We start from the raw sequence: 12,660 nt of genomic DNA on the forward strand, positions 1-12,660 counted from the left end.
AAGCACCGTCCAAAGGGTCTCACAATATGAAAGGAAAATAAACCGACCTGGAGGCAAGCCAGAAAAAGCTACGTGTATTCAGGGCTAGCACGTCTCATTCACTGAGACCCGGCCAGAAAGCATAAGGTGTGGCCCGTCTTAATGAGTAACTGGCAAGGAATGCTTAGTTAACTGAGAGAAAGGATAAAAAAACCCAACAAACCAAACAACTTTGCTAAAGACAGCAGTATTTATGAGGCCATAGTGTAACAGGCCTTCTATAGGGAGGTTAAGCATCTAGAGTAGATGCCATAGCTAGAGTGGTGCCTAGCCACCTCCACTCAGGCTCACCTCACTCACAGCGCAAGCAGTGCAGCCCGAAATCTTGCTGGTTCTACACCCAACCCATGCATCCCTAATTCCCAGCCTCCTGCTATCAGCAGGACTGTCCCAGGAGGGTCTGCATCTCATCAGGGCAAAGACAGGTGGACTGAAACCTCATTCTTTGCCAGTGGAACTGAGGTATCAGCCGTCTGACTCCAACTCAAGGTTCACATGGCAGTGGGATCAAAAAGTGTATACCTACCAGCAGCCTACGTAACTACAGGATTTCTTGAGAGCACCATGATATTGAGTTGTTCCACAGCAAATGCTGTGGTGAAAATAATTAGTCACAGAAGGTGGAAGAAGAGGGCTTGAGGACATACAGAATTTGTGAACGCCGCTGGATGCCAGCATACGAGTACGCCGGTGTTCAAGGCCAGGCTCGGCAATGCCTTGAGCAACTCAATCCAGTCGTCTAGTGGAAAGTGTCCCAACCCGTGGGACTAGATGATCTTTAAGGTCCCTTCCAACTCCTAACATTTTGATTCTACACTATAATGACAGTCAAGTTTATTTATTTATTAAAAACAAACAAACAAAAACCAAACAAAAGACAAAACAAAAAAAACAAGCAAAAAAACACAAACAAACAAAACAAACCCAAATAAACAATCCTAAAAGAAAAAGGTGCACAATAGTCGAAAATTTGTTTTAAAAGAATGCACCCTATCTCTTTTTTGGAGATAAAGAGCAGATAAAAAGAAGGTTTATTTTATGAAATGACTTATTATTTCAGGTCATATTGAAAAAGAAAAGCATAAAAAATTTTACTGTTTCCACAATACCAGCAGATGGCATTTTGTGAATCCATCCCCTCCTGGGAATCTACAGCTGCACAGCAAAATTTATGTCCTTGTCAGCATCAGGGATGCAGTACTGAGGCTCCCAGGATCTGCGGCTCTGGGCAGCTGGAACACAGGAACTCCCTCCAAGACACAAGCCCTGGAAGTCTTACCAAGCATCTCCCTTCCCCCCAGCCATAATCCCACTGGACCAGACAAAACCCTGGCCCATAGAGGGCCCAGAGCTGAGGTATGTTTGGGTCTTTGCCTCCTGGACCCTCCTTTGGACCATCAAATATTGCCTACCCTGAGCGTGGCTGTCAGCTTGGATTTCTTCAAAATCGTTAATTTTCCTCTCACACCATGTTTGTGCTCATCTGCATGTTTGTTATACTATGCTTTTACTTATGCAGAAGCTATCACCCAAAATTACTTTTCTAGATATGCCCAAGAATTCAAGTTTCTTAAAAAACTATTCTGCTGAGTTCGAGAGGCTGCTAGGAGAACAAGGCTCCCCAAAATCTCCTTGTGCCTGGAAGGCAGTTAGAGGAATTATGAGAATTTGCCCAACTGACCGTAGATGATGATAGAAGTTTTATTGTAATAAACTACACTGTGATTTCTTCCAGGAACTCAGAACAGAAAGAACAAGCTTGAAGTTGCTAGAACTCTCTAACTCTCCTTATCTGACAATTCTTCCTAGAAAATTGCATCTTATTCACACCTATTTCAACACTAAGTATATTTCCTGAAGGCATGAGCAGAACTGAAATAGTGTCATCACAAACACTTTTCAGTCTTGCTTGTAAGAGTCAGCCTGCACAGTATTTCAGTAGAAACTTCTCTCACATTTTAAAGAAATTTCTGCCCTGGAGAGAGAAAGAAACTTGGCTTGTTATGCTACATTATGCATTTATTTCTGAACAATTCAGTATTGAAAGCTTTTTAATAAGCTTGAAAAATAATATGAAACATATATTTTAATTTCAGTGAGAAATTAGCAAGTTTTAGTAATTAACTGAATAGCAAATTAGCTTTTCATCTCTAACTTCATGTAAGCATGACAATTCCACACACAAAAAAACGGATGCACAGGGTTGTTTGGTAGGGAAAGAGGAGGTGGCAAAGAGAAAGGTGCAGTTTAGATAAAATAATTAGCAGAAGTAATAACGACATTCAGGACTTTAAACTAAAACTTCATTTCACAGTAAAGATGAAAACTAGGGTCAGCTTCCCAAACCTGATTAAGGGGGACAATGAACATGACCACCTACTTGCAGTCAGCAAACCCATGTTTTCTAAATCATCAGTCCACCTTAACTGGATTAACAACTGGACTTTAAAAGGCGTACATATTTTCTGAATAACAGACCTCTTCCTCCTTGCACTTACATCACCGGCATCTTCCTGAAGTGGAGTAACCAAAGACCCCAGAGGAAATGTGCAAGAGCTTTTAGTGCACAGAGAATGCAATAAAAGATGGCTCTTCCTCCAGGAGTCTACTTGTGCAACCCAGCACCGTTCCACAGCACTTCTGAGGCGTGCAATTGTGAACAGGATTCTGCTGGCATTTTCCCTGGGGGACCAAGGGACCAACACTGGCAGACAGCAGTGTATGGCCTTAGGTACCCTTGAAATAGGCTGTAGTGAGGATGAGGAGCACAGGGCACCACCATCCTCCACTTGGAGCCTGTGCCACCAGTTTTTAAGGAAGATATTAATTTTAAGATTGATACTAATTTCTCTCGGGCCCCTGTATTTTGCTGCTCAAAAATCCAGGCTTAAGAACTCAGCTCTTGCAGTGTGCTGAACCAAATGCTTTAGATTCTCAGCAGTTTTATTTCAGGCTCAGTAAGTCCTCAGTTAGGAAGCTCCGTATGTTATTTAAAGCTGGACTGTCATCACTGCTAAGCACAGCTAATCACTGTTCCCATTATTACTCAGGAGAAACACCGTAAGGGAAGCAGAAGCAGCAGAAGAGCTGCTACAGATGATGCAGCTAACTTTGCATCCTTGCTTTTGTGCTGTAGCTCTGGCCTCATGAGGAAAAAGCATGCCCATTACATTACATTATTACAAATTAATGTATTACCAATTACATTAACCTACAGTTTAGGTTCCATGTCCACAACTCCAAAGCCAATGATAATCTTGTTCCCAAATCCATGTCATGAATTGCAGCAGCAGCAGAAGTCCCAAATTCAAGAACGTCCCAGCATAGAGCTAAGCAAAATATATGAGATCATTGCTCCCTCCTATGCAAATCCTAATATTTCAACACTCTGCTAGACACCTGCTACTCTTTCCAGATAATACAGCATGCAACAACACAATCTCCCTGTATTTTCAGTTCCCACTCTACCCTTTGGACATTTGGGCTGCTTCACATGATGTACCCCAAGCTCATCTATGGCCTCTTGCCACCAGTTAATAATAAAAGCAATAAGTACACAAATATGAGTCATTTTTCAATGCTTACTAATTCACCCCACATTTAGTTCAAGGCTGGGAAAGGTTTCCTACCAAAGCCTCAGTAAGAATGGAATTATCCTCTCAAACAGCAGGTACAGAGACTGCCCCAAATCAAGATATCTACTGACTGAAGTATGATCTAACAAGCAAGATTCAAAACCAAAACAAAAAACATCAAGGGGTTAACCCCCCCCCGCCAGATCGTCAAAGCACCCAAGGAAAAGTTCTGACCTTCCCAAAGAAACAGGGACCTATGCTAGGTGCAAAAGAACCTGATTGCAAGGAGACTCCAAAGACACCATCGTACTCTGCAGACAAGGCAGGACCAGCCAAGTAGATCTCCCACAGTCAGACTTTATATAACAACATCAGTTTACAGCCAGATATGCAACAAGATATTCTACCATAAAACTACTTTACCAGTGACAACATAGTTGCCTTCTTTGACGTGATTACTACACAGGCTACATTTCCAGAAGTTACCCTTCAGGTCTCTGTAAGCTCTTTCCCCAGTTAAAGCTTGTTTCAGAATTTCTGACTTTTGCAAAAAAGGACCCTCTTGTTTCTCTGTTACTACCTCACTTCTTCTGTCCTCAAAACGAGCATTTGCAAAAATACATTTGCAAAAAAGAAAAGAGTACTGCAATATCCTACTAATTTTAAGATATGGAAGCACAAGTCAGTTCTATAAACGTCTTCTTTCAAAAGCAAAAGACATTCTGTTAAACTTAATCAAAGAAAAAAAAAGAGTATGCTGTTTGAAGAGACTTCAAAGATTCTTCAGACTTTCTTAAGTAGGTATAGTTCATTCTCAACAACTGCTGAAGTAGTTCAATTATTTATAGGAAATTACATCTGGGTTACATACATGAAGGGGGAGGTTCTGTACCATTTAAGATGGGTTAAGTAACATGAGCAACGTTAAAAACTTTTTTAAAACACACACCAAAAAACCCACAGCAAGACTGTCTACTGTACAGCATGATGCCTTCTCCCCTTTGCCAGTGATGAATAAGCCTCCTGACCACCTTGGCTCTGGTCCTGCAGCTCGGCAATGCCTCTGCCTTCAGCAGACCCTCTGCAAGCAGGCAAAAACTTCCAGAGATCCAACTACAGGACCGGAGCACTCAACCACAAGCTCTGTACAAACTAAGAGTAACATGAGCTTCTTCTCCAAATGACTTGACATGTTTTCAGAGGTGACATACATGAAGTATTTACTACTATTTTTCAAGCACTAATTCACAGTAAAAGGGGAGGGGGGGAAGAAGGGGGGGAGTCACTATGGGGCAGAATTCTGCAAAATATTTCAAGTTTAAAAATAACTCTGGGATTATTGCAACAGTCTCTAGGTAACCTTGACTCCTACTTTTACACGTTTCTCTGTCCATGCAGAACAGAGTGAAGAGGTTTTGGCCACACACTTTAAGCGGATTCCAAGACATGATTTTACATAGGGATGGGAAAGTTCCTTTTTTAGCACAACTCCTCTAAGCAGCAAGCAACTGCTATTTTTTGTAGCAGATAATTTCAGAAACACTACCTCTCATTCTTCTCTTAAAGTCACCTTACATTAGGAGGTAAAAAATTAAATATTCTTCTGATAAATTATTAAAATGACTGAACCAGCTGCTGTTGCAGGAGTCACGACAGCTGTCTACCATGGTTTTTTTTTGTTGTTCTGGCTAAATGGCTGGTACAACATCAAAGACTTACTTCTTTACTACTGCAAACAGGAAAGTGTACCCAAGACCCTGTGAGGAAGGAAGATTTGGCCAACATCTTTTTTACCACATCAGGAAAAGACAAATGACCCTATCTTTTAATAGCAGCCTTGTAGAAATGGTATACAAAAGGAGAGACCATTAAAGTGTTCTAATACATATAATACACATACAGGTGAATATGGATGCTCTCTAGCAGTTTTCTCTGAACAAGACTTTGGTGCAAGTGCACCATTAACAAGGGTACAACCTTAGAAAATGGCAGAATTAATAAAATGCATAAAATGGCATCAGCCATCTCTACAATAACTTAAACACAGCTCTCTATAAAGACAGCTCAGTCCCTTTACAGACTGGGACTCTTCTTTGCTTCTTCTGACCTTGACCCAGGACTAACAGAGAAATCCATCATTAGTCAGGGCTGCAGTAGGAAAGCACCTGAAGACTGTTCCACCAGTCCACCAAGAAATTCTGATCATCCCTTCTCTCCCTTATCTGAAACAACTTAGACACAGAAATAGAAGGAAAATGCTGAAGCAAATTATTTCTGGGGCATGGCAGAACACTTACCAACACCTATCTTATGGCTGTAAGCACTCAGTCTAACTCCAAGAATGCTTGGCTTGAAGTTTACCTATGCCATGCTCTCCAGGAAGGAGTGCAACCCCACAATCTGGCATTTACCTGGCAGGAAAATCTACAGCAATTGCTCTTGAATCAACTCACACTGAAGCTCTGTAGTTTTCTCTATGTCTTTTTAAGACTGCCTCCTGGCCTGCCTCAGCCCCTTAATTCAATTCTTACAAAAAGAGAATGTGGTAGGCACCCGATAAATTTCCATTAATTGCTTTACCACAAAAGTAATTAGTGTTGAGTAGCCACAATTACCTTTCTTTCGGATGAGACCAATTTATGATGATCATCCACTGGGATGAGAGAGGAGGGCTCTCCAAGGTCCGGCCAAGAGAGGCAGATTCTCTTCTTTCCACCAAAGCTCAAGAAAGTTTCTGCATTTTGTTTCTAGCAACACCACAACCACCACCCTGTGGGCCAGAGGTCAGGGAGCAGCTCTCCACTCCGAGAGACCGGAGATGGAGCATCCCCAGCAGCCACACAGCAGCATCCCCCTTGCGTGCCCTGCAGCACTGCTACCTCTAACACTACTTTGGGCTTGGTACAAACTCACCTCTTCTCCTTGGCCTTTCCTACACCATCCTTTATCACTTGAAACAAAGATCCACACAGACATATGAGCAAAGGAGCCTCTTCTTCCTAAGGCCTCAATCTTGCACTGTGTTTTGAAAACTGTATGATACAGCTGAGTTTTATCTCCTACATGCTCATTCTGGAACCCCTGGCAGGGATGAAAAATCCTGGCAATGTGAGTGGCTGCATGCATTAGCTATCCTGCCCCCAAAGACATACTTCTGCTCAGAAAGAGTCCATCACACTAGAAGTAAACACAACCGCTTTGAGTGTTTGCTGAGCTCTTACAGCCCTCCAGAAACAATTATCTTCTCGGGCCTGATAAACTTTGCAGCAGTGGGTAACTACACACCAAACACGTCTCATGTAGAAACAAGGTGTCGCTAACACCAGCATCCAGATAGGATGTGTGCCACCCTCAGGGCTGGGACCCAACTGTAGAGCACACAGCAAGCAAAAAAAACACCACACATCACACCACAGGAGCCAAGGTAGGGTCACCCCTCCACACCCAAAGATCATTCGAGATTAGGGTCAGGTGGGCACAACAAGGTCACAGCCCTTCCCAGCAGAGGCACAGCCCTGTGGGCAGGCTTGAGGCCACCCAAGACCCCTAACATGCAGGTTGTCTAATGAATGTACCCTCATCCTAACAAGAGCATCATCTCTTTTAGAGCTGTACTTGGGAAAAGCTCTATTCACAATCTTCCCAAGGAAGCAACAGCTACCTGTTGCTTCTGTAATTGAGAACTGCTTTGGAGAAATTAAAAAAAAAAAAAAAAAAAAAAAAAAAAACAAAAAACACACCCACAGAACACACTCCCAAAAGCTTCTCAAAACACATTTCTTTGTCACTGAAATCTAGCTTACTTTAACTTCAAGCACAGCTTAAAGAGCTCAGAGCTCTTCAGCTTAAAGAGTCGGTATGCCTGGATATAAGGAAATTACTGTACTCCTCCCAAGCACAGTCCCTCCAGAGAGCATCTCCATCAGCGAGAGAGCAGCAGGTGAAAGAAAAAAGGGTGCAGAAAGCACATACTGCACAGAGGCCCCAAACCCAAATAAACAAAAGAAAACAACCCCACAAACAAAGCAATCCTGCACACATATATCATTTAGCTCAGTTCAATTAACCTAGGAGTCCAGACAATCAGAAGACTAGTTAGAAGAGAAGGGATGTCAGGGAGGAAGCCCAGCTCTGACCCCCACACAAATGAAATTCAGAAAGCTGGGGTAATGGCCATGAGGGCAACATTTGGACAATACTTTATATTATGATGGCTGAACAGCATAAAGCTTGGCACAAAAAACGATCCATCTGGAAACAAGTGCTTTCTTTCAATCGGCTTGACATATGCTTGCTTTGAAGCTGTGGTAATTAGATACCTTACAATAATGGAGGATCTATTACAATGTCTATGGCAGAAAAAAAAAGGCAGTGACTTTGTATAATACAGCAGAGATCACATCTCAAGAGAACTGGAAGGATCAAATAGCAAAGCTAATGTTCTTAAAAACTAAAAACCCCACTCAACCACACCTGAATCCATAGCAGACTACAGGAGTGAACATGGGAGCAGCACTGTTGTTGTAGATGTGATAGTTAAGGACAAAAGATGAATATACTCACTAAGACTGTGAGTTTGTAAGACTAGCTAGTTCAACTGGAAAAAGTTGACAACTTGAAGGCATGTAGATCTCTTCCCAGGCCTGAAATATGTACCAGACATTCCAGATTGCACCAGAAATGTAATTCAAGAATTGAAGCACCTCAAGAACTAAAGTGTGAATCAGGAGAAGGTCACAATCAGAATGACCAAAGTGATAAGAAAACTTGCTTTAATATTGCATCACACAAAGCTAGTTGTAACAAACAGAGTAGGAAAGTATTCTACAAAAACCACCAGTACAAAATCCCACTGAAGTTTGTGTACTGCCAAGAAACCTGGAATTTTACCTAACTTTATATCACAATTGTATAATCAACGTGTTCATGTGACTTCAGTCACTAAAAAGAAATTCTAATGATACCTAGGCCCTTGACACGCTTGTGCAATACACGAGCATTTGGAGGTTGTAAAAAGCACTTATCTTCTCACATATCAGAAGTGTGGTCAGCCGGGAGTAGAAGAAACTGAGGGGACACCTCATCACAATTTACAGCTTCCTCACAAGGGGAAGTGGAGGGCCAGGCACGGATCTCTTTTCTCTGGTGACCAGCTATAGGACCTGAGGAAACAGCATGAAGCTGAGACTGGCGAAGCTTAGGTTGGATTTTAGGAAAAGATTTTTCACCCAGAGAGTGACTGGGCACTGGAACAGGCTCCCCAGGGAAATGGCCACAGCTACAAGCTTGGCAGCTCAGGAAGTTTTTGGACAAGGCTCTCAGGCACCTCGTGCGACTCTTAGCGCTGTCCTGTGCATTTAAGTCACCCACATGCTAACATTTAAATACTGAACAATTAGAAAAGAGCTGTGGGGTTTTGCTTCCTTATTTACCATGATACTTGGCTGGAAAACAAGAAGGCAACTCCAGCATGCTAAAAAGCAGTACCTAATGAACATGTGGCAAGAATTTAAGAACGTGAGGCTCATACATAGTTTGATTTGTGAAGAACGGCACAGCACGCACAAAACATCAAAAAAGATGATGTCCTTCATCAGCAGGAATTTAGATCCACTACAGGGAAGTCACAACACGTAAACCTATGGCTTTTGGATTTCAAAAGCTAGCAAGATACCTTTTATTACTTCCAATTACAATTTTATTAAAAAGAAAAAATTCAAGTTCACTGACAGAGTGAGGATTTTCTGAACAGATTCCCAGGCTGCTTGGGAAATCACTGAAGACAGAAATAAGGACACTGCAAAGGAGTTATCTTGAGACAATGATGCACAACAGCCGTGGCTGGAGACTGTAATCCAGGGACAGGAAGGAGAAACACACATGCTGTGTGACAACACCAGCAGCACACCAGTTTTCCTTCTCCTTTCACCCCCATGCAGATACAGCAAGAAGCAGAGACAACAGTGAGAAACAGTTCTCTAAAAAACTCTTCAAACATTAATTTCATTGATGAGATGCTGTTTTCCCCAGCAGTAGGACTCTGAACCCAGAACATTAGGATGGTTCCCTACTGAAGCATCTCACCATACTGAAGCAAACTCACCACCACCAGTGACCTACATTAAGCCTCTCCTCTACCTCTGCTTCACCTTCCTTCTTGGGCTCCATCCTGCCCTACTTTAATAGGGATTACTTCAGCTAAACCACATAATAGTTTTATAGAGACACTCAGATAGGACTGAGAACTTGTCACATCTAGCTGGAAAACTGGAAGAAACAGCAGAAGTAATGGTCTCCACAGCCAGCATCAGCTGTGAGGAGTGAGTATGTTATGCTACCCCATCCCAAACTCTTCTATCTCCGATGCCTATCATTAAATCGTGGCAAAAAAAATGAAAGTGAGTCAAGGACTGGAATAACGGTGAAATTGTTTCTCTCCACAGCAAAAGAAATTTTAAAAATCAGAGCAATTTATCCCTGCATGCGACAGCTAGGATCAAGGAAGACGATTTTTAGTCAACGCAGGGAAGGAGTTCATTGACAGCGGAGCGGCAGTTTTCCCTCCACTTGTCTTTCAAAGACATTTACCCGCAGGATTTCGTCAGTGTTAAAACGACCGAGGCTTTCTCCCCACTTTCTCCTCGATTAAACCGGACATCCATCACGCTGAGACCGGAGGAGCGGCAGATCCCGGGGGATTTGCCGAGATCGCGGCCCTCCCCGGCTCCACGCCTCTCAGACATCCACGGTGCGGTACCACCCCCACCGCTAGCAGGGCAAACGAGCCGGGCGCACGCACGCACACATCCACTACTACAAGGCTACAACCGAGCGAACAGGATCCACCTACTACTCGGCGCAGAATCTGAAAACAAGCTAGTTTTGATAAACTAAGGCTGCCATCGCTTTGGCAGAGGACGAAGGCAAGGATTTTTATTTAAAGCCAAGCTCTTCAGAGATCACCCTGCACACAGAAATCCTGAATGTCAACAAAGAGGCTACGCTCAAAACACTCTTGGTCCACAAGAGTGGACCATCTCTCCAAGGCTAAACGTAGATCATCTTGAGTATTCTGCACAGCGCAAGATAAAGAAAATTTTCTGAGCCTTCACACCTAGTGATATCTCATTAGGTGTTTTCAAAGCTTTTATCTTGCTGAAGGTGTAGCTGCACGTAGCTGAATGAATCTGATCCACATACTCATTTCTTCCACAAAGCCGCGGCGCGGCTCAACACGACCACTACTGCGTATCCTACACTGAATGATGGCTTCCCCATAAACAGGAAAGCGGGTTTTCTAGAAATACTGCATAATGAGTCATCGGCAGCGAACAGCGAAACGCCAAGCACCTTCAGAGCAAGGACAAAAATACCAGTGGAACAAAAATAGCCATTCACTGGAGCGGGGGGCGGGCGTAAGGAGACCCGCTGGCAGGAGTCCCGCTCGTAGCCTCCCCCAGGCGCCCTCTCCCACCGTTCACCGCAAGCCCCCTCCCCGCACGGCTGCGGGGGCCAGCCAGGTGCCGGCGGGCAGCGCTGCCCCCGCCGCGCCCCGTCCTCTTCCTCCCCGCCGGCGCCACTCACCCATCTCTAGGGCCTGGTTGTACTTCTCCAGGGCGGCCGGTAGCTCCTGGCGCTCCCGCAGCGCGTCGCCCTCGGCGCGGAGCCGCCGCGCCCGGCTCTCGGCGCCGAACCACTTGTGCAGCAGGTTGCCCAGCACCACGTTGAGCCGCGGGCGGCCGGCGGCCGGCGGCAGCGCGGCGGCGGCAGGGGTCGGCTCGGCGGGGCGGCGCGGGCGGTGGCAGCGGCCGCAGTCGCCGGGCTCGGCGCAGCGGCGGCAGTGGGTGTGCCCGCAGTGCAGGGTCACCGGCTCGCACAGCAGCCGCCGGCACAGCGGGCAGGCGAAGAGCTCGGGCGGGCGGCAGCACGCCGGGTCGCCCAGACCCTCGCCCTCCGCCCCGCCGCCGCCGGCCGCGCCGCTCCCCCAGGGCGGGAGGCGCAGCTCCTTGTCGCGGATGCTGAGGGCGACGCTCTCCGCCAGCTCCCGCAGCTCCTCGGGCCGCAGCCGCGCCAGCCGCGCCGCCGCGCCGTAGGCGTCCAGCGCCTCGGCCATGCGGCCGGCCCTGGCCAGCGCATCAGCGCGACGGAGGCACAGGCCCCGCTCGGGCTGCGGCAGCCCCGCCAGCTCTGAGCCGTAGATCTCGGCCGCCAGCTCGAAGTTGCCGCCGCGGAAGGCCTCCTCCGCCACCTGCAGCATCTCGGCGCAGGGTCCCCCCGCCGCCGCCGCCCTCGCCCCGGCCCCGGCGGCGGGCGGCAGCGCGCAGGGCCCCGGGCCCAGCTCCATGCCCGCGCGGCGCCGCCGGCCCCGGGCCGCCCTACTCCATGCTGGGCCCGCGGCGCTGCCGACTCCGGCTTCTTCCTGGGAGGGGACGGCGACGGAAGGGAGGAAGGGAGGGAGGGATGGAGAGGGGGCGTGTCACATCTCTGCAGCAGGGGGGCGGCTCCCGGGAGGGGGAAGGGGGAGCGGGGAGCGACGGCGGCGATGGGGGGGAAAGCGGCTCCCGGCTTATGTAAGGAACGAGTGGCTGGGTAAAGCCACCCGAGGCCGGCAGACCGCCCGCCCTCCCCGGGGGCAGCGGTGGCGCGGCGGGAGCTCCTCTTGCCTCCCTCCAGCCCTCCCTCCGTGCCCGCCCGGCCGCCGCTGCCAGGTGCCGGTGCCGCACGTGCCCGCCCCGCACGTGCCCCTGCGCCGCCGCGCCCGCACGTGCGCCCGGTCCGGCGGCGGCTCCCAGCGGGAGCGGGGTCGGGAGCGGGGTCGGGAGCGGGGGAGCTTCCGCCGTGCGGCTCCTGCCGAGCTCAGCCTCTTCCTTCCCGTATCCTGGTGCCCGCAGTTAACCGCCTCCTCGCCGGGCTGCCGGACCCTGCAGTCCCATCGCCTCCCGTCCCGCCCTGCGCCTGGACCCCTGCGTGCCCCCCGCCGCCCGACGCGGCCTCTCCACCAGCAGCACCGCACCGTGTGGGTCGGGGAGCGTTATCGGTTGTTTCT

The 12,660-nt window shown here is 47.4% G+C and overlaps 1 protein-coding gene across 2 annotated transcripts in view; it reads right to left on the reverse strand.

Moving 5' to 3' along the window:
- The window catches only part of LONRF2 (LON peptidase N-terminal domain and ring finger 2), a 33,987-nt gene extending 21,908 nt beyond the window's left edge, over positions 1-12,079 (reverse strand). Inside the window, exon 1 of one of the 2 annotated variants that reach the window (XR_010996661.1) lies at positions 11,199-12,079. Coding sequence is in view for 1 of the 2 variants with exons in the window: in XM_068182757.1 (XP_068038858.1) it covers positions 11,199-11,958 (760 nt within the window). In the remaining variant the exon portion in view is untranslated. The remainder of the gene's footprint in view (positions 1-11,198) is intronic. The other variant, XM_068182757.1, reaches the window with a different exon arrangement.
- Positions 12,080-12,660: the final 581 nt, after the last annotated feature.

The sequence above is a fragment of the Anomalospiza imberbis genome, chromosome 2, assembly GCF_031753505.1.
Source record: "Anomalospiza imberbis isolate Cuckoo-Finch-1a 21T00152 chromosome 2, ASM3175350v1, whole genome shotgun sequence".
Lineage (NCBI taxonomy): Eukaryota > Metazoa > Chordata > Aves > Passeriformes > Viduidae > Anomalospiza > Anomalospiza imberbis.